The sequence below is a fragment of the Monodon monoceros genome, unplaced genomic scaffold, assembly GCF_005190385.1.
Source record: "Monodon monoceros isolate NGI ecotype Baffin Bay Population unplaced genomic scaffold, NGI_Narwhal_1 Super_Scaffold_13, whole genome shotgun sequence".
Classification (NCBI taxonomy): Eukaryota; Metazoa; Chordata; class Mammalia; order Artiodactyla; family Monodontidae; genus Monodon; species Monodon monoceros.
In genome coordinates this window covers 72,295,807-72,320,217 of record NW_021703769.1, presented here as the reverse complement: position 1 = coordinate 72,320,217, position 24,411 = coordinate 72,295,807, and the positions used below count along the sequence as shown (strand labels likewise).

General features: G+C 40.1%; 1 protein-coding gene and 1 non-coding gene across 5 annotated transcripts in view; one reads left to right on the top strand and one right to left on the bottom strand.

Moving 5' to 3' along the window:
- The window catches only part of LOC114894591 (S-adenosyl-L-methionine-dependent tRNA 4-demethylwyosine synthase), a 152,360-nt gene that overhangs the window by 119,803 nt on the left and 8,146 nt on the right, over positions 1–24,411 (bottom strand). For 3 of the 4 annotated variants that reach the window (XR_003793259.1, XM_029221414.1, XM_029221416.1), the window contains exons 5-7: positions 22,912–23,106; positions 20,838–21,125; positions 13,840–13,962 (exon numbers count right to left, since the gene is read on the bottom strand). Coding sequence is in view for 3 of the 4 variants with exons in the window: in XM_029221414.1 (XP_029077247.1) it covers positions 13,840–13,962; positions 20,838–21,125; positions 22,912–23,106 (606 nt within the window). In the remaining variant the exon portion in view is untranslated. The remainder of the gene's footprint in view (positions 1–13,839; positions 13,963–20,837; positions 21,126–22,911; positions 23,107–24,411) is intronic. The other variant, XM_029221415.1, reaches the window with a different exon arrangement.
- On the top strand, positions 1,325–1,396 carry TRNAD-GUC. Its single transcript has one exon. It is a non-coding gene; the product is annotated as a tRNA-Asp (tRNA).

The window sequence follows — 24,411 nt, the reverse complement described above, 5'->3', positions numbered from 1 at the left end:
AGGTTATGGTCCACGTTTCTCAGACACGGGGATTAAGGCCAGAGAAGATTAAGCTTTGCCCTAAGAGCGCCAAGTTACAAACTGGCTGGCCCAGGCCCTGAACCTACCTCCCACAAACTTGTCATTCTTAACAGCTCCTCTGCCAGGGCTTCTAAAATACAAAAGCTACTAAAAGTGACAGCGACAACACCAACACACAGACAAAGTATTAGGAAATAAGTAACAAAATGCTGCGACAGGAACAATCATAATTTTAAATTTGGAAAATAATTTTGGATTCTATAGTTTAGTTTTACACTCATAGAGTATTTTTGGGTTATGATCTCTACAAAAGGAACCAAATATCCCAATATAAGAACGGGCATAGGACAGTGTGTAGTAAAGAATGTGGCCTTGCCCAAAGAGAAGTCTGGCCTCTCCCCAGTTCCTGGAAAGTAACCTCTAACCCCCTGGAACTTCCTGAGTGTTGGGAGTATCTTTATTCATGGTGGGCCCTTCAGAGGCACTTGACAGTTTATGCTATTAGGGTGACTCACGCCAAATTTTGGGGGTACTATGCTGTAGGCTGGATTCAACCCCATGAGCAATCAATCAATCAGGTATGCCTACATAATGAAGCCCCCATAAAAACTCTGGACACCGAAGCTCAGGTGAGCTTCCCAGGTTGGCGATGCTCCACATGTCATGTCACGCATCCGTGCTGAGAGGGTAGCACATCCTGAGGACAATGAATGAATGCTTTCCAGACTCTGCTCTATGCATCTCCTCCTTTGGCTGCTTTTTCTGTACCCCTTCCTAGGAATGAACCATAATCATGAGGGTGACAGCTTTCAGGGAGTTCTGTGAGTCTTTCTAGCAAATGACTGAATCTGAGGGAGGTTTTTAGGACCCCCCCAAACTTGCAGTTGGTGTCAGAAGTGAAAGCAGTCTCAGGAACTGTGCCCTCAGACTTTGTAGTCTGTCTAACTCCAGGTAGACAGAAAGAGATGCTTCACAGGAAAAAAATACATTCAATCTCACTCAAAATTAAAGAAATGCAAATTATTATTTTTTAAGGTTATTATTTTTCACCTTTCAGGTTGGTAAGATTTAAAAGATTGAGAACACCTGGGGGTTGGCAAGGGTTTAGAGAAACAGGAATTCTCATCTCTCTCATGCAGTAAGAAGAAATAAAAATGTTTTCAGCTTTTTACAGGGCAATTTAGAAATATCATCAAAATTATAAAATTCTCTTTGATCCAGAAATTTCAATTTTACAAATTTACTCAAGATAAGTTTATCAGTCATGAAAAATATAAGAGCAAGAGTGTTCATTATAGGGAGTTCCCTGGTGGCCCAGTGGTTAGGATTCAGCGCTGTCATTGCTGTGGCCCAGGTTCAATCCCTGGTCAGGGAACTCCCACAAGCCACATGGCACAACCAAAAGAAAAAAGAAAAAAAAAAAGTACAATTTAGGAATTAAAATAGGTTTTTTTTTTAAAAAAAAGAGAGTGCTCATTATAGAAATCAGGAAACACCTAAATGTTAATCAACAAGAGTCAAATAACTATGGGACATAATTGTGGACTACTACATAAACATTAAAATTAATTAGGCAGATCTCTATCACAGAACTGGAAACCTGTCATGTTAAATGGAAAAAAGTAGTCTGTAGACTTGGAGTACAAAATTATTCTGTGTAGCCCAAAAAACGAAGTTATACCAAAATGCAGGTGTGTTTGTAAAGGCAGTAAAATACCTGGAAGAATAGTGTCAAAGTGTAAACTGCAGTGACCTGTGAAAAGTACATTTAAGAAAAATAGGGACAGGGGACTGTATTCTTTGAGTTTTTTAAACATATGTAAACAGAGTATTAAATTAAATGAAACTCCAAAGAGAGGGTCAGATCAAGTTATAAAAATTTTCAAAGGATGGGACTTCCCTGGTGGTCCAGTGGTTAAGACTCTGCGCTTCCAATGCAGGGGACATGGGTTCGATCCCTGGTCGGGGAACTAAGATCCCACATGCCATGCAGCACGGCCAAAAGATAAATTGGGAAAAAAAAAAAAATTAAAATTTCAAAGGAAATATCTGAGAACAAGTTTAAGAACTTGAAAAGTGCCTCCCTGACATCAAGGATATGAAAGGGTAGAGAGTACGGAGATAACAAGAGAGGAGTTTTGAGGATTTCTTCAGAGAATATTAGAAAGGTATTTTGAGCTCCTTCATCTGCCTCAAATGAAGAGATGTTTGGGGGTGGAGGGCTGTGTTCTCACCTCAAACCCCAGGAACCTCAAAGAAGCCGCTATGTATCCTCTGCACTCAGACTGGTGAATGACTCCTGCCCGGGAAATCCAGAGAGCAGAAGGCCTGACTAGTTGCTTTAGCAAGTGAGCACTGTTGCTGGAGAGGAACCAGCCTGTGCTCCCAGAATAAAGAACTCAGGAGCATTCCCTTGGGAGCGGGGTAGGGGTGGGGGAGATCTTCGATCCTGACCCACTGGGCAACCAGAGAGAACAGACGAAAGACCTCAAAAGAGGGGAAACCAGAGGTACAGGGCCCCGAGGAAGGAGTGAGGACCATCGGAAGCACACTTCTCAGAGTACACGTGCTCAGTGCAAGGCGCCAGGTGTGGAGACAGCCACGGACAACGTCTCCAAAGGAGCGCTAAACACGCTGCCTGGAAGAAGAGCCAAGTTTAAACACCTGACAACGAGAGAGCACAAAGTCCCCTTGTGACAGTGCCAAGCAAGAACTTCCCCACTTCTCTTTATCTCCTGCTTCCCCCATCCATGCCCCAAACCCTAAGGAGATATTATAAAATAGCTACTAGCAAATAGGCCAGAGAGCAGACAATAAGGAGGGGAGAAGTTTCACTCTGAATTAAACTGGAAACTTGGACTGCGTTTATTTAGTATTACTTAGTATTACATAGGACTGGACATTCTACCGCCAAATTAAGACTTTGTACCTTAAAGTGCCTGTCATACTTTATGACCAAAAATGACCAGAAAAGTCATGGAGTCCACCAGAGTTTTCATCCCAAGACAGGGGAAGGGGTCTCCCCCCCATGCAGGTTGAAAAAGGACAGTAAAACTCAAAATAAAGCAGCTTTTACAATATTTCCCAAAAGTAATCCTTGTTGTAACATAGACTATACCAGTATTTATTACTTTAGAAATAAAATAAAAATAAAGATTTTTAAAATAAGGTTATAAAGACTGTCTGAAGAATATGATAAATATTTTTATAATAAAATAGAGATTTAGGGACTTCCTTGGTGGCGCAGTGGTTAGGAATCTGCCTGCCAATGCAGGGGACACGGGTTTGAGCCCTGGTCCAGTAGGATCCCACATGCCACAAAGCAACTAAGCCCGTGCACCACAACGACTCAGCCTGCACTCCAGAGCCAGTGAGCCACAACTACTGAGCCCGCGTGCCACAACTACTGAAGTCCATACACCTAGAGCCCCTGCTCCACAAAAAGAGAAGCCACCGCAATGAGAAGACCGCACACCACAACAAAGAGTAGCCCGTGCTCTCTGAAACTAGAGAAAGCCTGCACACAGCAACGAAGACCCAATGCAGCCATAAATTAATTAATTTTTTAAAAAATAGAAATTTAGGTGCATATGAGATAAAATTTAAATAAATATTCCAATATTTATTTATTAATAGTGATTTTTTATGAGGAGATGGAATTACTGGTAGGTTTTTGCCCTTTCTCTATTTTCCAAATTTTCATTATTACAAGTATGTTAATTTATAGTGAAAAAAATTTTTTTTATTTAATTTTTTTTGTTTAAGCCACTCAGCTTGTGGGATCTTAGTTCCCTGACCAGAGACCAAACCCACGCCCCCTGCAGTGGAAGCACAGAGTCTTAACCACTGAACCACCAGGGAAGTCCCTATAGTGAAAAAAATTTTTAATTTTAACTAGTAAAAATTAAATAAATAATCGTTAAATTTGTTTCCTTAAATTACCATTTGCTATGGTATGAGTCTACCCAGAGTAAAATTAGAAGGTCTTCATGTTTTACAGATATAATAAGTACTCAAGACTTTTATATAATTCAAAACTAGTTATTCACCAACTAGTCCTATCAAAAAATGGTAGAGGGGCTTCCCTGGTGGCGCAGTAGTTGAGAGTCTGCCTGCCGATGCAGGGGACGCGGGTTCGTGCCCCGGTCCGGGAAGTTCCCACATGCTGCGGAACGGCTGGTCCCATGAGCCATGGCCGCTGAGCCTGCGCGGCCGGAGCCTGTGCTCCGCAACGGGAGAGGCCACAACAGTGAGAGGCCCGTGTACCGCAAAAAAAAAAAGGTGGATATTCTCATATGGCAATATCATAAATAATTCATAATCCAGCTGATACTAGTTTTTTTTTTGTTTTATTTTGTGGGCATAGGAAAATAGTTCCCCTGACACTCTTTATCTTGAAAACTTCAGAAAAGTTGAAAGGTACAATGAAAACCCACATTCCCTTCGCCTAGATTCACTACTTTTGCTTGATCAATATCTATCTATAAATACACACACACACACATTAGGCACATGTATGTATGTGTGTGTTATGTATAAAAACAAAATTTTGCTAAACCACTTGAAAGTATGTTGCAGACACCACAGCACCTCACCTTTAAATTACTGCAAAATTCAGCTCCAGGAAAAAGATATGAACCTACAGAACTACAACACCATTATTACAATGAGAAAAATTAACATAAATCTAATATTACCCAATAGAAAATTCAATTCAAATGTCCCCAAATGTCAAGACAATGGCCTTTTCTCTTTGATTCAAGATCAAAGTTTATACAATGCATTTGTTTATATTTCATTAGTCTTTTAAAATCTTAGAACAGTACCCACCCCAAGTTTTATTGTTGCTGTTACTGTCTACAACATAGACTCTTTAAAGAGCCTGGCCTGTTGTCTCCTAGACTGTCCCACATTCTGGATTTGTCTGATTGTTTCCCCATTAGATTCAGGTTAAACTTTTTTGACACAAAATTGCATAGATGATGTCATATGTACCTTGCTACAGATCATATCAGGAGGTACATAAGGTCAAGTTGTAACATAAATGATGATGTCAAATTTGATTCTTTGTAAACGTACATTTTTCCCTTTATGCTTAGTAAATAATTTACGGGGAATTTTTTTTTCCCCACTGATTTATTTATTTTTGGCACGTCTAAGTGGTTTAGTTCCTGGCATGATGTTTTGAGACTATGTCAATATCCGTTGCTCAAAGACATTTCACCTAATCCTTGCTTAAATCAATTATTACACTAGGGACTGCAAACAGGTAATTTTCTAATTCTATCATGCCCTCTTTATTTATAATCTGTAAACCTTCTGTAAAGACTTTCTCCTTACAAGAGACACGGAAGGACACTACATAATGATCAAGGGATCAATCCAAGAAGATATAACAATTATAAATATGTATGCACCCAACACAGGGGCACCTCAACACATAAAGCAACTGCTAACAGCTATAAAAGAGGGAATCAACAGTAACACAATAATAGTGGGGGACTTTAACACCTTACTTACACCAATGGACAGATCATAAAAAGTGAAAATAAATAAGGAAACAGAAGCTTTAAATGACACAATAGACCAGATAGATTTAACTGATATTTATAGGACATTCCATCCAAAAACAGCAGATTACACTTTCTTCTCAAGTGCGCAAGGAACATTCTCCAGGATAGATCACATCTTGGGTCACATATCAAGCCTCAATAAAATTAAGAAAATTGAAATCATATCAAGCATCTTTTCTGACCACAACGCTATGAGATTAGAAATGAATTACAGGGAAAAAAACGTAAAAACCACAAACACATGGAGGTGAAACAATACATTACTAAATAACCAAGAGATCACTGAAGAAATCAAAGAGGAAATCAAAAAATACACAGAGACAAATGACAATGAAAACACGACGATTCAAAACCTATGGGATGCAGCAAAAGCAGTTCTAAGAGGGAAGTTTATAGCTATACAAGCCTACCTCAAGAAATAAGAAAAATCTCAAACAATCTAACCTTACACCTAAAAGAACTAAAAAAGAACAAACAAAACCCAAAGTTAGCAGAAGGACAGGAATCATACAGATCAGAGCAGAAATAAATGAAATAGAAACAAAGAAAACAATAGCAAAGATCAATACAACTAAAAGCTGGTTCTTTGAGAAGATAAACAAAATTGATAAACCATTAGCCAGACTCATCAAGAAAAAGAGGGCGAGGACTCAAATCAATAGAATTAGAAATGAAAAAGGAGAACTTACAACAGACACCGCAGAAATACAAAGCATCCTAAGAGACTACTACAAGCAACTCTCTGCGAATAAAATGGACAACCTGGAAGAAATGGACAAATTCTTAGAAAGGTATAACCTTCCAAGACTGAACCAGGAAGAAATAGAAAATATGAACAGACCAATCACAAGTAATGAAATTGAAACTGTGATTTAAAATCTTCCAACAAACAAAAGTCCAGGACCAGATGGTTTCACAGGTGAATTCTATCAAACATTTCGAGAAGAGCTAACACCCATCCTTCTCAAACTCTTCCAAAAAATTGCAGAGGAAGAAACACTTCCAAACTCATTCTATGAGGCCACCATCACCCTGATACCAAAACCAGGTAAAGATACTACAAAAAAAGAAAATTACAGACCAATATCACTGATGAATATAGATGCAAAAATCCTTAATAAAATACTAGCAAACAGAATCCAACAACACATTAAAAGGATCATACACCATGATCAAGTGGGATTCATCCCAGGGATGCAAGGATTCTTCAATAAACGCAAATCAATCAATGTGATACACCATATTAACAAATTGAAGAATAAAAACAATATGATCGGGCTTCCCTGCTAGTACAGTGGTTAAGAATCTGCCTGCCAATGCAGGGGACACGGGCTTGAGCCCTGGTCTGGGAAGATCCCACATGCCGCAGAGCAACTAGGCCCGTGAGCCACAACTACTGAGCCTGCGCATCTGGAGCCTGTGCTCCACAACGGGAGAGCCTGCAACAGTGAGAGGTCCGCGCACCACGACGAAGAGTGGCCCCTGCTCACCGCAACTGGAGAAAGCCCTTGCACAGAAACGAAGACCCAACACAGCCAAAATTAAATATTAATTAATTAATTAATTAATTTTTTAAAATGGTCTACATCAAAAAAATCTTTAAAAAAAAAACAAAACCATATGATCATCTCCATAGATGCAGAAAAAGCTTTTGACAAAATTCAACACCCATTTATGATAAAAACTCTCCAGAGAGTGGGCACAGAGGGAGCCCACCTCAACATAATAAAGGCCATATATGACAAACCCACAGCAAACATCATTCTCAATGGTGAAAAACTGAAAGCATTTCCTCTAAGATCAGGAACAAGACAAGGATGTCCACTCTCACCACTATTATTCAACATCGTTTTGGAAGTCCTAGCCATGGCAATCAGACAAGAAAAAGAAATAAAAGGAATACAAATTGGAAAAGAAGAAGTAAAACTGTCACCGTGTGCAGATGACACGATACTCTACATAGAGAATCCTAAAGATGCCACCAGAAAACTACTAGAGCTAATCAATGAATTTGGTAAAGTCGCAGGATACAAAATTAATGCACAGAAATCTCTTGCATTCCTATACACTAATGATGAAAAATCTGAAAGAGAAATTAAGGAAACACTCCCATTTACCATTGCAACTAAAAGAATAAAATACCTAGGAATAAACCTACCTAGGTAGACAAAGGACCTGTATGCAGAAAACTATAAGACACTGATGAAAGAAATTAAAGATGACACAAACAGATGGCGAGATATACCATGTTCTTGGATTGGAAGAATCAACATTGTGAAAATGACTCTACTACCCAAAGCAATCTACAGATTCAATGCAATCCCTATCAAATTACCAATGGCATTTTTTATGGAACTAGAACAAAAAAACCTTAAAATTTGTATGGAGACACAAAAGACCCCAAATAGCCAAAGCAGTCTTGAGGGAAAAAAACGGAGCTGGAGGAATGAGACTCCCTGACTTCAGACTATATTATAAAGCTACAGTAATCAAGACACTCTGGTACTGGCACAAAAACAGAAACATAGATCAATGGAACAAGATAGAAAGCCCAGAGATAAACCCACGCACCTATGGTCAACTAATCTATGACAAAGGAGGCAAGGATATACGTTGGAGAAAAGACAGTCTCTTCAATAAGTGGTGCTCGGAAAACTGGACAGCTACATGTAAAAGAATGAAATTAGAACACTCCCTAACACCATACACAAAAAGAAACTCAAAATGGATTAGAGACCGAAATGTAAGACCAGACACTATAAACCTCTTAGAGGAAAACATAGGAAGAACACTCTGACATTACTCACAGCAAGATCTTTTTTGATCCACCCCCTAGAGTAATGGAAATAAAAATGAAAATAAACAAATGGGACCTAATGAAACTTAAAAGCTTTTGCACAGCAAAGGAAACCATAAACAAGACGAAAAGACAACCCTCAGAATGGGAGAAAATATTTGCAAATGAATCAACGGACAAAGGATTAATCTCCAAAATATATAAACAGGTCACGCAGCTCAATATTAAAAAAACAAATAACCCAATCCAAAAATGGGCAGAAGACCTAAATAGACATTTCTCCAAAGAAGACATGCAGATGGCCAAGCACATGAAAAGATGCTCAACATCACTAATTATTAGAGAAATGTAAACCAAAACTACAATGAGGTATCACCTCACACCAGTAAGAATGGGCATCATCAGAAAACCTACAAATAACAAATGCTGGAGAGGGTGTGGAGAAAAGGGAACCCTCTTGCACTGTTGGTGGGAATGTAAATTGATACAGCCACTATGGAGAACAGTATGGAGGTTCCTTAAAAAACTAAAAATAGAACTACCATATGATCCAGCAATCCCACTACTGGGCATATACCCAGAGAAAACCATAATTCAAAAAGACACATGCACCCCAATGTTCATTGCAGCAGTACTTACAATAGCCAGGTCATGGAAGCAACCTATATGCCCATCGACAGACGAACGGATAAAGAAGATGTGGTACATATATACAATGGAATATTACTCAGCCATAAAAAGGAACGAAATTGGGTCATTTGTTGAGACGTGGATGGATCTAGAGACTGTCATACAGAGTGAAGTAAGTCAGAAAGAGAAAAACAAATACTGTATGCTAACACATATACATGGAATCTAAAAAGAAAAAAAAGGTTCTGAAAATCCTAGGGGCAGGGCAGGAATAAAGATGCAGACATAGAGAATGGACTTGAGCACACGGGGAGGGGGAAGGGTAACCTGGGACAAAGTGAGAGAGTGGCATGGACTTTATACACTACCAAATGTAAAACAGATAGCTAGTGGGAAGCAGCCACATAACACAGGGAGATCACCTTGGTGCTTTGTGACCACCTAGGGGGTGTGATAGGGAGGGTGAGAGGGAGACGCAAGAGGGAGGAGGTATGGGGATATATGTATATGTATAACTGATTCACTTTATTATACAGCAGAAACGAACACACCATTGTAAAGCAATAATAGTCCAATAAAGATGTTAAAAAGAAAAAAAAAAGTCCAAAAAAACAAACTTTCTCCTGTGCCTCCCTTTTTTTTTTTGAGTAGCACAAGGATTGATTTTTTTTTAATTTGATGTAATATAATCCATTATGTTCATCATTATGTTGATTTTTGATGTTCAAACTGCCCCATATTTGGCCTGTGAGAAACTCCTCAAGCTATATCCTTTAGACACTGAGGACCTACCTACTCAACAAGACATCCCAGGCTCATCTGTTACACTCCCTTCCCCAACCCTGGAATCAGCCATTTCTTCAAGGAGCCCTAGTTCCTTTTAGTAGGGTAATGATTTTAGAAAACAAGATCTGAGTGCTTACTCTGTTTGTTTCTAGGTCTGTGGCACAATAAAGAATACATCTGGTCTTTGTCCCTAGCTCCTGGCACACAGCTTCAAAAAACCCTGGCATTTCCTAAAGAGACAGAAGTGTCTTTGTTATGCTAACGAGGTGACTCACAGTGGGCCCCTAGATAGCTTCAGGAAGAGAGCTGGTCACCAGAAGACAATCACATAAGGCAACTTTGGGCCAGCTGGATCTCCAGAGACATGAGGGGGAGGGGAGGCTGGCTGGAGATTGAGTTCAAACACCTGGCCAATGATCTAATTAATCATGCCTATATAATGAAACCCCAATAAAAATTCTGGATGCTAAAGCTCAGTAGAGGGCTTCCCTGGTGGCGCAGTGGTTAAGAATCCACCTGCCAACACAGGGGACATGGGTTCAAGCCCTGGTCCGGGAAGATCCCACATGCTATGGAGCAACTAAGCCTGTGCACCACAACTTCTGAGCCTGCGCTCTGGAGCCCACAAGCCACTACTGAGCCCACGTGCCACAACTACTGAAGCCCGCGCGCCTAGAGCCGGTGCTCTGCAACAAGAGAAGCCACTGCAATGAGAAGCCTGCGCGCCGCAATGAAGACTCGACACAGCCAAAAATAAATAAAGAAAGAAATAAATTTATAAAGTAAAAAATAAAGCTCAGGAGAGCTTCCTAGGTGGTGAACACATTGATGGGGTGGGAGGGTGATGTGCCCAGATTCCACGATGAGGGGGCACAGAAACTCTGGGTCTCTTCCCCAACCCTCCACTCTCAGATCTTGCCCTATGCTTCCTTTCCATTTGGTGGTTTCTGATTTGTATCCTTCGCTACAAAACTGTAACCGTAAGTCCCTGACTTACAATGGTTTGATGTTGCGAAAGCGATACAAATTTAGTAAACACCTTACTTCGAATTTTGAATTTTAGTCTTTTCCCAGGCTACCCATATGCAGTACAATACACTCTTGTGATGCCAGCAAGCCAAGGCTCCCAGTCAGCCACACAATCACAAAGGAGCATAAACAACCAATACACTCAAAACCATTCTGTACCCCTATAACCACTCTTTCACTTTCAGTATGCTATTCAATAAATTACATGAAACATTCAACACTTTATTATAAAACAGGCTTTATGTTAGATGATTCTGCCCAAATGTAGGCTAATTTAAGTGTTCTGAGTATGTTTAAGGTAGGTTAGGCTAAGCTTTGATGTTTGATAGGTTAGGTGTATTAAATATGTTTTTGACTTACAAAATTTTCAACTTAAAATGGGTTGATTGGGACATAACACCATTGTAAATCAAGGGAGATTTATACAGTGCTTTCAGTGAGTTGAGTCATCCTAGCAAATTATCGAACGTGAGGGGATCGGACATGAGAACCCCCATACTTATGACCAGTTGGTCGGAAGTCCAAGTGGACCCTTAGACTTACAGCTACCACTGAAGTGGAGACAGTCTTGCACAGGACTATGGGGGGTCTGACACTAACTCCAGGTAGTGCCAGAACTGAATTGAACTGCAGGTCATTTGAATTAACTGGGTGTTAGTTAGTGTCAGAACATGAAAGGTCCTTTCAACAAACACAGCCACGAAATGCTATTTATACACACACACATTTAAATTATAAATTTGCAAATATAACATGACAAGAAACGTACATTTTTAAAAATCTTAAGTTCATATCAGCCTCCAAATCATACCACCTGAAGTCACATGAATGCATACGGATCCACTTTATTATTTTTCACAGCTGTACAACAGTATTATACTGTGTGGGCACATCATGCTTTTTTCAGCCAGTATCCAATCGCTGTCTGTTATACTTGCTGCAAGGTATAACCTTGTGCAGATGTTGTTTTGTATTTGTGAAGATGTATCTTCAAGGCAAATTTATACATCTGGGCCTGCTGGATCACGCGTAAATGCGTGTGAATTTGGTAAAGACTGCCCAAAGCCCCTGCATACGGGTATACCATTCTGGACTCCCATCAAAAAGGTATGGGTGTCTGTTTCCACAGAGCCTCACCAATTGTGCATTGTCCAACTTTTGAATTTCTGCTATTTTTCTAGGTAAGAAAATGTATATCAGTGTAGTTTTAATTTGCATGTCCTTTATTATGAGTGAATTTGAGGATTTTTTCATGTTTAAAGTCTATTTGTAGAGGTTTTTCTGAGACTCGCCTATTCATGTGTTTTTCCTTTTTTTTCTACTAAAGTCTTTTTTTTTTCATTCAATTTTTAAGAGTGCTGTGTATGGTAGAAAAATTAACTCCTTCTTTATAGTATAAGGGGCAAATATTTTCCCTCACTTTATCATTTGTCTTTCGATTTTGTCTATAGCTATGTGAATTTTTTTAAAAATCACTGATATTCAATGTTTTATTGTTTCCAGATTTCAGGTCATATACAAAATCTTTTTTCAAGTTTTAAATAATGCATCTATTATTTACGTATTTTTCAACATTTATATCTCTGATTGGAGATCTAACTCAGATTGGAGTTTATCCTGATGTATGTATGAGGTTCAGAGCCAACTTATCTTTTCACGAGTAGCTAGCCAGTTGTCAACATCATTTATCTTAAAAGTATATCTTCCCCCTGGGGAAAAGAGACACCAACTTTATCATATATGAAATTCCGTATATTCTTGGATCTATTCCTGGAATTTTATTCTGTTGCATTGGTCTGTCTCATCGGGAGCCAGTACCACAGTGTCAGTTACAGATGCCTTGTAGTTAAGTTTAAACACCTGGTAGGGCTAGCCTTTCTCATTATGACTTTTGCCAAAGTTTCCCTAACTACCCTTGCATGTTTATTTTTCCACATGAATCAACCAGTCTAGCTCCAAAAAAAAATACCTTACTGGAATTTTAATGGGATTGCATCAAATGTCTGTATTAACTTAAAAGAACTGACAGCATTACAATACTGAGTCACCATATCTAAAAACGAGGAAGGTCTTTTCATTTGTTCAAGGCACTTTTACATCTTCCAGGAATGTTTTAAAGTCTTCCTCGTAGAGATTTAGGATTACTTCTTCAGAAGTGTATCCCTATGTGCGTGCTTATTTTTTATGTAGCTGCTGTAAATGGGGTCCTCTCCCACCACAGCTTCTAACTGGTTATTATCTGGGAATATAAAGGGGGCTGACTTTTTACCTTACTATGGCCTGCTGCCTTACTGAACTGTTTCATTTGAGTTTGTGTTAATTTTATCATAGGTTTTCCTGGATTCTTCCACAGTTTGTTTCTTTTATTTCTAAGACTTATGCATTCGATACATTTTTACCTTAGGATATTCTCATTTCCCAAAACTCACACATAAATTGAGACTTTATATTTTTATATTATTGCATATATAATGTTATTTCAATTTTAGGTCATTAGACTCTGCATAAAACCCTACTACACCATACATTCTCTTACTCTTCGAGTAACTAAGACAATGACAACCTAGATGAACATTTCCTAGATTCCTAGGGCCTCCACCTAAGCTGACCTCAACACCCACAGACCATTGTGCCATCCCCCAACACCACTCGGTCTAAGACAGGGAAGCACTTTTACATGAGGGTTCCACTGGGAATATCAACACCAATCTCATCATGCTGCTCAGCCTGTCATCTTCAGCCACAACACTGAGGAAAGTCCCTCTAACCATCTACCCTTTCCTCAGTTATGTCTATTCTACTACGAGCTCATTTCCACAGGGCTGAGAAAGATTTTCACAAAACTCATGTTATAATGGCCAAAAAAAGTATAAAACTCTCAAAACAGGAGGCAAAGAAATAAAACTGTCCAATTATGAGCTCAGATGGACTATGCGCCAACACAGATGCTAGATGTCAACCAACTGTCGGATCCCAGCTCACCATTTCCCAAAATTACAGTACCTTTTCTTTCTTCATACGATCCATAATCTTGCCGAGGTCTTCAACATCAATGACAGATTTTAGACTCTGATGGTCCTCAGTACCAGACTCTTCCTCACTGGTGCTCCCAAAGGGCTCTTCCTGCTGGAACATCAATGCTTCAGAAATACACTGTGCAAAGTAGCAAAGTGTCTAATATTCCTTCCCAGATTGTAAGTTCACTGGATGGACTTGAGATATTTTGGGCTAGAGGCCAGCCAGCCTCAGGCCAAATCTAAAGGAGCCCATCATTTATACATTACCTATGGCTACTTTCTTAATAATATGACAGAGCTGATAGCTGCAACAGAAAAAATATGGCTACAAAGCTGCAGTGGAACCACGGAGTCTTAACCACTGGACTACCAGGGAAGTCCCTACATTTTAAAAGCATAATTTTAAACGTATTATGGAGTTGGCAAAAACGTAAGGAATCCAAAGAGGACAAATATGAACTAAAAAGGGGAATCCTAGGAGGTAAGTGACAAATGGAGCTGAGAGTATCTGCTGAATCTGTGGAACCTATTTTGACAGCAAGACAGGACAAGGGAAGAGCAGGTAAAGTCGAAGGGATGATACTAGGAGGAAATTCTTACACAGGAGACAAGAGTCAAAGCTGGGGACCCCACAAGGCTGCATCCTTGGTGTAAAGATAAACTAGAAAAAATGTTCTGTACAAGCAGAGAAAGCAAGAAAAACATGCACAGAATTTGGGGGAAAGAACGGAGCAAAGAATAGATGGTTAAGAGGGATTTTATTTGGAGGTTTTAAGGTTTCTAGGAGGGGTGAAGAAAGATTATATAATACAAATTCAGAACCAAATTAAACTTGGGTTCCACTCCTAACTAGAAGACAATGGATCATGCATTCCATTTTCTGAAAGAAAATAACTCCCATCTAGAATTCTATACGCAGCCAAAGTATCAATCAACTGTGAAGATGGGATAAAGACTCACAGATATGAAAAGTCTGAAAATCCACCTTTAAAACACCCTTTCTCAAAGAGCTACTGGAGAATGTGCTCCAAAAAACAAGAGTCAGTAGAGAGATAAGAAGATATGAGACACAAGAATTAGGGAACCCAAGAAGCTGGCGAGAGGAAGGCTGTGGATGGAAGACACAGGACTTCAGCTACAGCAACGCTTAGAGCAGCCACGCCACAGTGGAGCAGAAGGAGAGGGCACACGAGAAGCCACCAAGAATCAATAACAACTACAGGATACTGAAAAACAACTTTCGGTTCTGTTAGTTCTGGAATTAGTGATGGTTATAGAGAAATCAAAACATATGTAGCAACAGGGGACTTCCCTGGTGGCACAGTGATTAAGAAGCCGCCTGCCAATGCAGGGGACATGGGTTCAAGCCCTGGTCCAGGAAGATCCCACATGCCACGGAGCAACTAAGCCCGTGCACCACAACTACTGAGCCTGCACTCTAAAGCCCGTGAGCCACAACTACTGAGCCTGCGTGCCACAACTACTGAAGCCCGTGCACCTAGAGCCCATGCTCCATAACAAGAGAAGCCACCGCAATGAGAAGCCCGTGCACTACAACGAAGAGTAGCCCCCACTCGCCACAACTAGAGAAAGCCTGTGCGTGGCAACGAAGACCCAACGCAGCCAAAAATACAATATAAATAAATAATTTTTTTTTTAAATGCAGCAATAATCTTAAGGAGAATAAGTGTATAAGAATGAAAATATAATAATCTAGTATATAGGGCAGATACACAAATACGTACACAGTTACAATAATGACAATGAATAATGGTCCAACCAGAAAGTGTGATACAACCATACAAGAGGAAGGGAAGTGATGCTGTGTGTGTGTGTGTGTGTTTGTGTGTCTGTGTATGATTTCGAAATTTTTAAAAAATCAATAGCAAGAAGGGACTATTATTTAAGAATAAAAATGAAAAAGGTAAAAGAATTACAAGTGGCTGCCTTGGGAAAATAAGAATTAGATAGAAATAGACAAGGAAGTACAGTGTTTAATTATAAGCCTCTAAGTACTATTTGAAGTTTTATATGTACAAGTGTTACTTTTGATTTTAAAAATATTTAACTTAAATTTTTTTAATGTTAAAAACTATGAGTGGTATCAGCAAAAACGCCAGAGTAGGTAACTCCAAGGGCTTGTTCCCCCACAGACACACCTAAAAATTAAGCAAAAACCAACAGATGTCATTTTGTCAGAACTCTGAGAATTAGCCAAAGGCTTACAAAAAAAGTAAGTAAACACAGAACCAAGAAAAAGGAAAATTAAAGTCAAGTATATAGGTTAAATATAAAAGTCAGTATTACTGTAATTTTTGATTATAATTCTTTTCCCTATATGATTTAAAAGACAAACGCATAAAATAACTAACTATAAATCCATGTTAATGGGCACACAACATGTAAACTCATAATTTGTGACAACAATAACATAGAGGGGACGTGACAGAGCTGAATAGGAGCACAGTTTTTGTATATAAAGGTGATATTAATTCAAATAGAGTGGTGTAAGTCAAAGAGGTTAACTGTAATCCCCAGGGTGACTACCAAAAAATAACTTAAAAATGTACAGAAATGAAAACGAGAAAGGAATCAAATTGGTACACCACAAAAAGAAAACAATAAAACACAAAAGGCGGCAGTAATGGAAAAATTAAGGAACAAAAAGATGTAAAATATATAGAAAGTATAATTAAATGACAGAAGCGTTTGCTTATCAGTAATTATTATAAGTGAAAATGGGTTAAACTCTCCAATTAAAAGGCAGAGACAAGTAGAATGGATCAAAACAAAGAAGGAAGGGAACCAACTCCACTTTGTCTACAAGAGACTCACATTAGCTACAAAGATAAAAACAGGTTGAAAGTCAAAGGATAGAAAAAGATATTCCAGGGAATTTACTGGTGGTCCAGTGGTTAGGACTCTGTGCTTCCACTGTAGGGGGCCTGGGTTTGATCCCTGGTTGGAGAACTAAGATCCTGCAAGCCATGTGGCACAGCCAAAAAAAAAAACATAAAAAAAAGAAAGAAAAAGATATGCCATGCAAATAATAACCAAAAGAGAGCAAGGGTAGCTATACTAACATCAGACAAAATAGACTTTAAGCCAAGAATTGTTACAAGAGACAAAGGATATTATATATTGATAAAAGTATTAACCCACCAAGAAGACTTAATGATTATAAACATATATGGACCTAACAGAGCCCAAAACATATGAAGTAAAAATTGACAAACTGAAGGGAGAAAAGATAATTCTACAACAGTTGGAAACTTCAATACCCCACTTTCAATAATGGATAGAACAACTGGATAGAAGATCAATAAGGAAATAGAGGACTGGGACAACACCATAATCCATTAGACCTAACAGATATATACAGAACATTCCACCCAAAAACAGGAGACTACACATTTTTCTCAAGTGCACATGGAATATTCTCCAGGACAGACCATACATTAGGCCACAAAACAAGATTAAAATCAACCAAAGTATCTTCTCTGATGACTGTGGAATTCAATAGCTTCTAATGGAATAAAATACGTAAGAAAAAATTTAACCAAGGTAAAACACTTGGACACTGAAAACTCAAAATATTGCTGAAAGGAACTAAAGACCACATAAATAAATGGAAAGACAGCCCGTGTTTATGGACTGAAAGACTTTATACTGTTAGGATGACAATACTATCCAAAGTGATCTACAAACTCAATACAGTCCCTATCAAAAGCCCAACAATGTGTTTTGCAGAAATGGAAAGACTGCTTCTCAAATTCATATGGAATTGCAAGGAACCCAAAATAACCAAAACAACACTGAAAAAGAACAAAGTAGGAGGACTCCTGATGTCAAAACTTAACTACAAATCTACAGTGTGGTACTGACCTAAGGAGAGACATACAGATCAGTGGAACAGAATCCAGAAATAAACCCACACATCTGTGGACAATGGACTTTTGACAAGGGTGCTATCCATTCAGTCGAGAAAGAATCGTCTTTTCAACAAATGGTGCTGGGACAAATGGATCTACACATGCCAAAGAATAAAACTGGACCCTGACCTCACACCATACACAAACATTAACTCAAAATGAAGCAAAGACCTAAATATAAGAACTAAAACTATAATATTCTTAGAAGAAAACATAGAAATAACTCTTCATAACCTCGGATTTGGCAATGGATTCATATATATGACCCCTACAGCATGAGCAACAAAAGAAAATATGGACAAACTGATCTTCATGGAAATTAATAACTTTAGTGCATCAAAAAACATGACCAAGAAAGTGAAAAGGAAGTCTATATGGGAGGAAATATTTGCAAGTTATATATCTGGTAAGAGATAAACAAAAAGTACCTACTGCATGGCACAGAGAACTATATTCAATATCTTGTAATAACTATAAGTGGAAAAGAATCTGAAAAAGAATATATATACACATACGTGTTTATATATATAAATATATGTGTGTGCATATATAACTGAATCACTTTCCTGTACGCCTGAAACTAACACAGAATTGTAAATAAACTATACTTCAATAAAAATTTTAAAAATTAAAAAAATAAACAAAAATTAAAAAACCCTCAAGGAGACATCACTTCACACATACTAGAACGGCTACAATTAAGAAAAAAAAAAAAGTGTTGACAAGGATGTGGAGAAATTGGAAGCCTTGTACATTGCTGGTAGGAATGCAAAAAGGTGCAGCCTTGGGGCTTCCCTGGTGGCGCAGTGGTTGAGAGTCCGCCTGCCAATGTAGGGGACACGGGTTCGTGCCCCGGTCTGGGAGGATCCCACATGCCACGGAGTGGCTGGGCCCATGAGCCATGGCCACTGAGCCTGCGCGTCCGGAGCCTGTGCTCCGCAACGGGAGAGGCCACAACGGTGAGAGGGCCACGTATGGCAAAAAAAAAAAAAAAAAAAAGGTGCAGCCACTGGGGAAAACAGCTTGGTGGTTCCTCAAAAAGTTAAACATAGAATTACCACAAGATCCAGCAATCCACTCCTAGGTATATACCCAAAAGAACTGAAAAGTTACTCAAACAAACACCTGTACATGAATATCATTGCAGCACTATTCACAATAGCCAAAAGGTAGAAAAAACCAGAATTCTCATCAACAGATAAATGGATCCACAATTCCATTCAATGGAATATTATTCAGCCATAAAAAGGAATGAAGTACTGACACATGCTACAACATGGATGAAACTCTTTTATGCTAAGTGAAAGAAGTCAGACAAAAAAGGTCACATATTAATGATTCCACTTGTATAAAACATCCAGAATAAGTAAATCCATAGAGACAGAAAGCAAAGTGGAGGTTGTCAGGGCCGAGGGAAAGGGAGTGAAGAGTGACTGCTTAATGGGTAAGGGTTTTTTTTGAGGTGATGAAAAGGTATTGGAACTTGATACAGGCAGTGGTTACACAAAATTGGGAATGTACTAAATACCACTAGATTGTATGTATTTTAAAATGGTTAATTTTATGCTTTGCAAATTTTACCTCAAATTTTTTTTAAGTTTTTTAAAATGGTAGGAGCCAACTGGAGGGAAGATAAACAAATGAAAGCAAAGAGACTGGCTAGAAAAAGAGCAGAAAAATGAAACAGCAGCTGAAAGGCACAGAACAAAGGAAAGGCTTGTTTCTTATTTGTTTTCTGTGTTTGTTTAAACACAGGTGATTCCAGAGCACGTTTATGTATTGCTGGGGACCACCTAGGAGAGAGAGAGAGATTAACAGTGCAGGGGAGAGACATACAATATATGAAGGAACAAAGGGAACAAAGTCCTTGATCCCAGAGCATGCACAGAGTGGGCTTGACAGGAACTAGATACTTGGTCTCTGTGGCAGAAAAGATGGCAGGATTTGTAGACAGCGCGGGGAGGCTCTAAGAGAATTCTCTGTCGGCTTCCTATGAGAGCTGGAGGAAGGGGTGGGGGGAAAAGAGCACTGAACAGTGGTCTCGGAGAGTGAGAGGATGCTGGAGACGGGGGGCAGTTCTGGCTGCACACCTGAGCCCGTGGTCACCAATCTGTGGTCAAAGAGAAGGCAGACAGGTCCCAACCTGGCTTGGGGCTTAGCCAACTGGGTTGGAAGAGGGAGTGGATGGCAAGCGAATTGAAGATGTTTTTAAGAGAACAAGTATAAAATTCAAACTGGGTAAAGACAGAAGTGAAGTAAGCAGTTAGCACTACCCTGTGAAAAAAACGTGGGGTCCAAAGAACTTTAAAGTAAGAGCACCAGAGAGGGCTCAGAGTTCAGGTCATAGGGACATGAAATGTCAGAGGTGAGCACGGAAGTGGGAGGCCGAGGTCACTGAAGAAAATGGTTCCTGGGGGTGTGAAGGCCAGGAAAGGGACAGGATAAATCATCTATGTGGATGGCTCAGCCACAAAGAGGAATGACAGGAGCAAGGGTGGCGAGAAAGACAGGGAGTCAGAATGTCAAGTTGTTCCCAAATGATGCAAGCGACCAGGTGGCCCAAAGACAACAGTAGTGACATAGCCTGATGTAACACGAGCTTCAAAGGAACTGGGGTATCTGAAGAAAGAGAAATTTTTAGAATGTGAGGGATGAAAGAGAGGAATCTGGGATGACTTGCAGCCTTCAAGTTTGAGTGATTAATGGAGTCGTTAAATAAAAGAGGTTGGGAGGAATATGTGGTTTGGGGGTAAAAAGACATGAGCTCAGCCCGGGACATATTCAACTTCTCCAGACCCATTTCCTAACCTGAAAACTGGGGTAGAAACCTACTGGATTCCAGCAATGCAACAATTAAAGAACATATTTAGGAAAGCATCCAGCACAACATAGCTTATCCTAAGATCCCACTCTCTCTAGAACATCCCCACATGAGTTTCAGCTCTTCCTTCTAACCAGAGGCCAAGGAAAGAGCTTCCCAGGACAGAGGAAAGGTTCAGCACCTCCAAATGCAGGAGGAAAACAGGGAGACATGGACACGTGGGCTCCGTACCTCAGCGTCTCTCTGATGGAATCCTTCTTGGGCGTGAGACCGTGGCTCCATTGCCTCTGAGCCGTGCTGATTAGACTCGCACTTGCCTTTCTTGCAGTTGCCACCACAGGGTTTTCTCTCTCCTTTACAGAGCGCCTGTAGCCGGGAGATGAACCTAGCCTTCCACGCTGTGAAGTCGGCCTCAATGCTGCCGTGTTTGCTTTTAACCACGTTGCAGTCACCCTCCCCTCGGGACATCACGCGATGGGCACCGAGCATCCAGAGCCACTTGTCCACGTTCTTCCCCACCTGCAGGAGAAAGAGACAGGTGAGCTACAACAGTCCTCCAGATCAGAGGCTGGCAGCCTGCTCTGCGACAGCCTGGGGTTCCACTGGGGCCCTGTTCCCGGCCGCTGCTAGGAAGAAGGAACTGCCCAGTCAAAAGGGCTTCAGGCCCTCCAGCCATTGATACGTTCAGGTAAGATTCTGCAGAAGATTTTTTTTTTTTTAAAATATAGGGACCGACAAATTATTTTGTTAAACTAAGGGTTAGTACCTGATGAAGAATTTGAAAACTAGTCTTCTAAATCATGGTCAGAATGAAATCACTCAGTAGCAAAATCAGTTTCTTCTAAAATAAAGCCTCTGGGGCCAAAGACCATTAAACAACAAAGTACAAACGGAGCCCATTTGGCAAGACTCATGATTTCATAAGCCAGAGATGCATTTTATTACAGTATGAAGCACTTAAGCTGAGGCACAGGAGTTATCAAGAAGTACAATTAAGAGTTCAAAAACTTAACAGGCTTCCTAAGTGGCAAGGCAGTAAACAAAATATTTACATATCTGAATTTTACCTTGTGTCTACTTCCTTTGAAAATATGGGGGGGGGGCAGGCACAGAGAATACACATCTTGATAGAACAGCTGGATGAAAACAACTTTTACAGAAAGATCTCCACCTTCATCTTTCCTCACATTCTACCAAAAATAGGTGAGCTGAGCTGGGCTCACATCTGGGGAGAGGTACACATAAAAAAATTCTGATCACTTTTCAGAACCACTAAGAAACTGAGAGCCTCCACATTTTTCTTTTCTTTTTTTTTTTTTTTTTTTTTTTTTCAGTGGCGGGCCTCTCCCGTTGCGGAGCACAGGCTCCAGACGCACAGGCTCAGCGGCCATGGCTCACGGGCCCAGCCGCTCTGCGGCATGTGGGATCCTCCCGGACCAGGGCACGAACCCATGTCCCCTGCATCGGCAGGCGGACTCTCAACCACTGCGCCACCAGGGAAGCCCACACATTTTTCTTTTTTAAAGTATAGAGAATGCAAAGGAAAAGGAGCCAAGTTAATTTCACTCAGAAAAAAGGATCCAGGAGAACAAAAGAAACAATTAATATTTTATTACATATAGAGCAGTGAATGTTTTTCTTCTATTTCATTACTTTACAAAGTAATGATTAGGGACTTCCCTGGTGGTGCAGTGGTTAAGGCTCCATGCTCCCAATGTAGGGGGTCCGGGTTCGAACCCTGGTCTGGGGATGAGATCCCACATGCATGCCGCAACTAAGGAGTCCGCCTGCCACAACTAAGGAGCCCATGTGCCACAACTAAGGAGCCCACCTGCCACAACTAAGACCCGGCACAAACAACTAATAAATAAATAAAATTTAAAAAAAAAAAAGAAAAGTAATGATTAAAAGACAAGTTAACTTTGTGAAGAATTAGTTTGGGCAGGAAAGGTCATTCCACAACAGAACAGGTAGTTGAGAAAGTCCAAAGAATCAGGGACCTTCCATCTACAAGGTCCTGCCTGGGGGCAGGAGGCTAGACTCTGGCCATGAATACAAGCCGCTAAGACGCTAGACAACAGGAAGCATTTTCATTCATTTTATTCAATAAAAATTTACTGAGAGCCTCCTATACAGTAGCAATTCCCAGCGATAAAAAGAATAACACAAAAAGTTTATTAGTAAGTACCAGAGAGTACAGATTGTCTCACATACACCCACATATATGTACCTGTGTAGGTGATTTTTTTTTTTCACTTAAGAGAATGTATCCCTACAATTCAACACGTACCTACCTTGTACCTACCTTGTTGAAGTGGCTCACGTACGCAGAATTTCCCAGGCCAAACACTGCGTATCTCACACCCTTCAGGTACGTTTTGCCAAATCGAAAGTCATTGGCTGCTTCCTCTAGCCACCTGCAGAACCACTCTGCGCTCTCAGTCGGCCGACCGTCAGTGTAGGTAGCAACCAGGAAGGCAGAGACATTTTTACTGGTAACCTAGCCAACAAAGTCATTATTTCAGAAGAGTAGCCAAGATATAAAGTTATCTCAATGAAGAAAATCCTTTTTGAAATGCTGACATTCATATCACACTAACCTCTAAAGACAAAGAGTGCTTCTAGAAATGTTACTTATTTTCAAAAGAGAAAGCAAACAGGGCCAGGACCCTGCACAGGGGAGAAAGCCCACCACACCTCCTGGTGCCCTTCACCATGTACTTCGTCCCATTTCCCAGACTATAAATTCCTATCAGCTCCTGCTTGTCATATTGGAAACAAAAGCCAAATCAGTCAGGAAGAAATACAGAAAGATCTCTAAAAAATGCCCTGAAAAATCAAAGCCATAAAACGTTAAATGTAAAGTGACTTAACACTTGGCACCATCTTCTCCACAGGAAACAAAACACATCTTCAGTCCTGTGAGCCACAGTATTTCATCTGCTCGAGTGCATCTTCACAGTTCCAAGTCAGGAGGCAAGTTATAAGTAATCCCTTACAAATAATTAAGTATCCAAGCTTGCTAATAATTTTTTTTTTTGCTATTAATTTTTAGCAAATAATTTAGAGCAGATTCAAGCTCATTCATTTGTACTCCAATGTTTTCTTGGGGGAGAAAGAAATGCACATTTACAGCTAGAGGTTTATCCACTAAGAAGGGACTGGCAAATTACAGCCCACAGGCCCAGTCCCACTCACTGCCTGTTTTTGTAAATAAAATTTTATTGGAACACAACCACACTCACTCATTTACATACCGCCTCTGGCTGTTTTGTGCCTCAAAGGCAGAACTCAGTAGCTGCGTGGCCCACAAAGCTGAAGATATTTACCATCTGGCCCTTTATAGAAAAGGCTTGTCAATGCCTGTTCCACCTGCTTCTCCAACTTTAGCTGCTTCAGAATCACCTGGGGCACTTGTTAAAACACAGCCCCACATCCAGACTTTGATTCCGCAGGGCTGGGCTAGGACCTGAGAATCTGCATTTCTAACGAGTTCCCAGGAAATGCTGATACTGTCGGTTCAAGGACCAAGCTTGGAGAACCGCTGCTGTCAGGCCAACTTCCCTACCTGGGCATGGCTAGAGGAGGGGGCGGGGCATTCCTCAGGTGATGAAATGAAGCTCTCACAGATATGACGTTACACCTGGAGGTCACACAGCCAGTTAAAGAGATTTCTCTAACTCCAAAACCCATACTGCTTCTGACACCCAAGTGGCTCCTGACCTTTCAGCAGGCTTACACGTGGTTCACATGACCGGCACATGGCCATCAGTGACAACCCTCTTTGATTACGACAGTCAAAGCA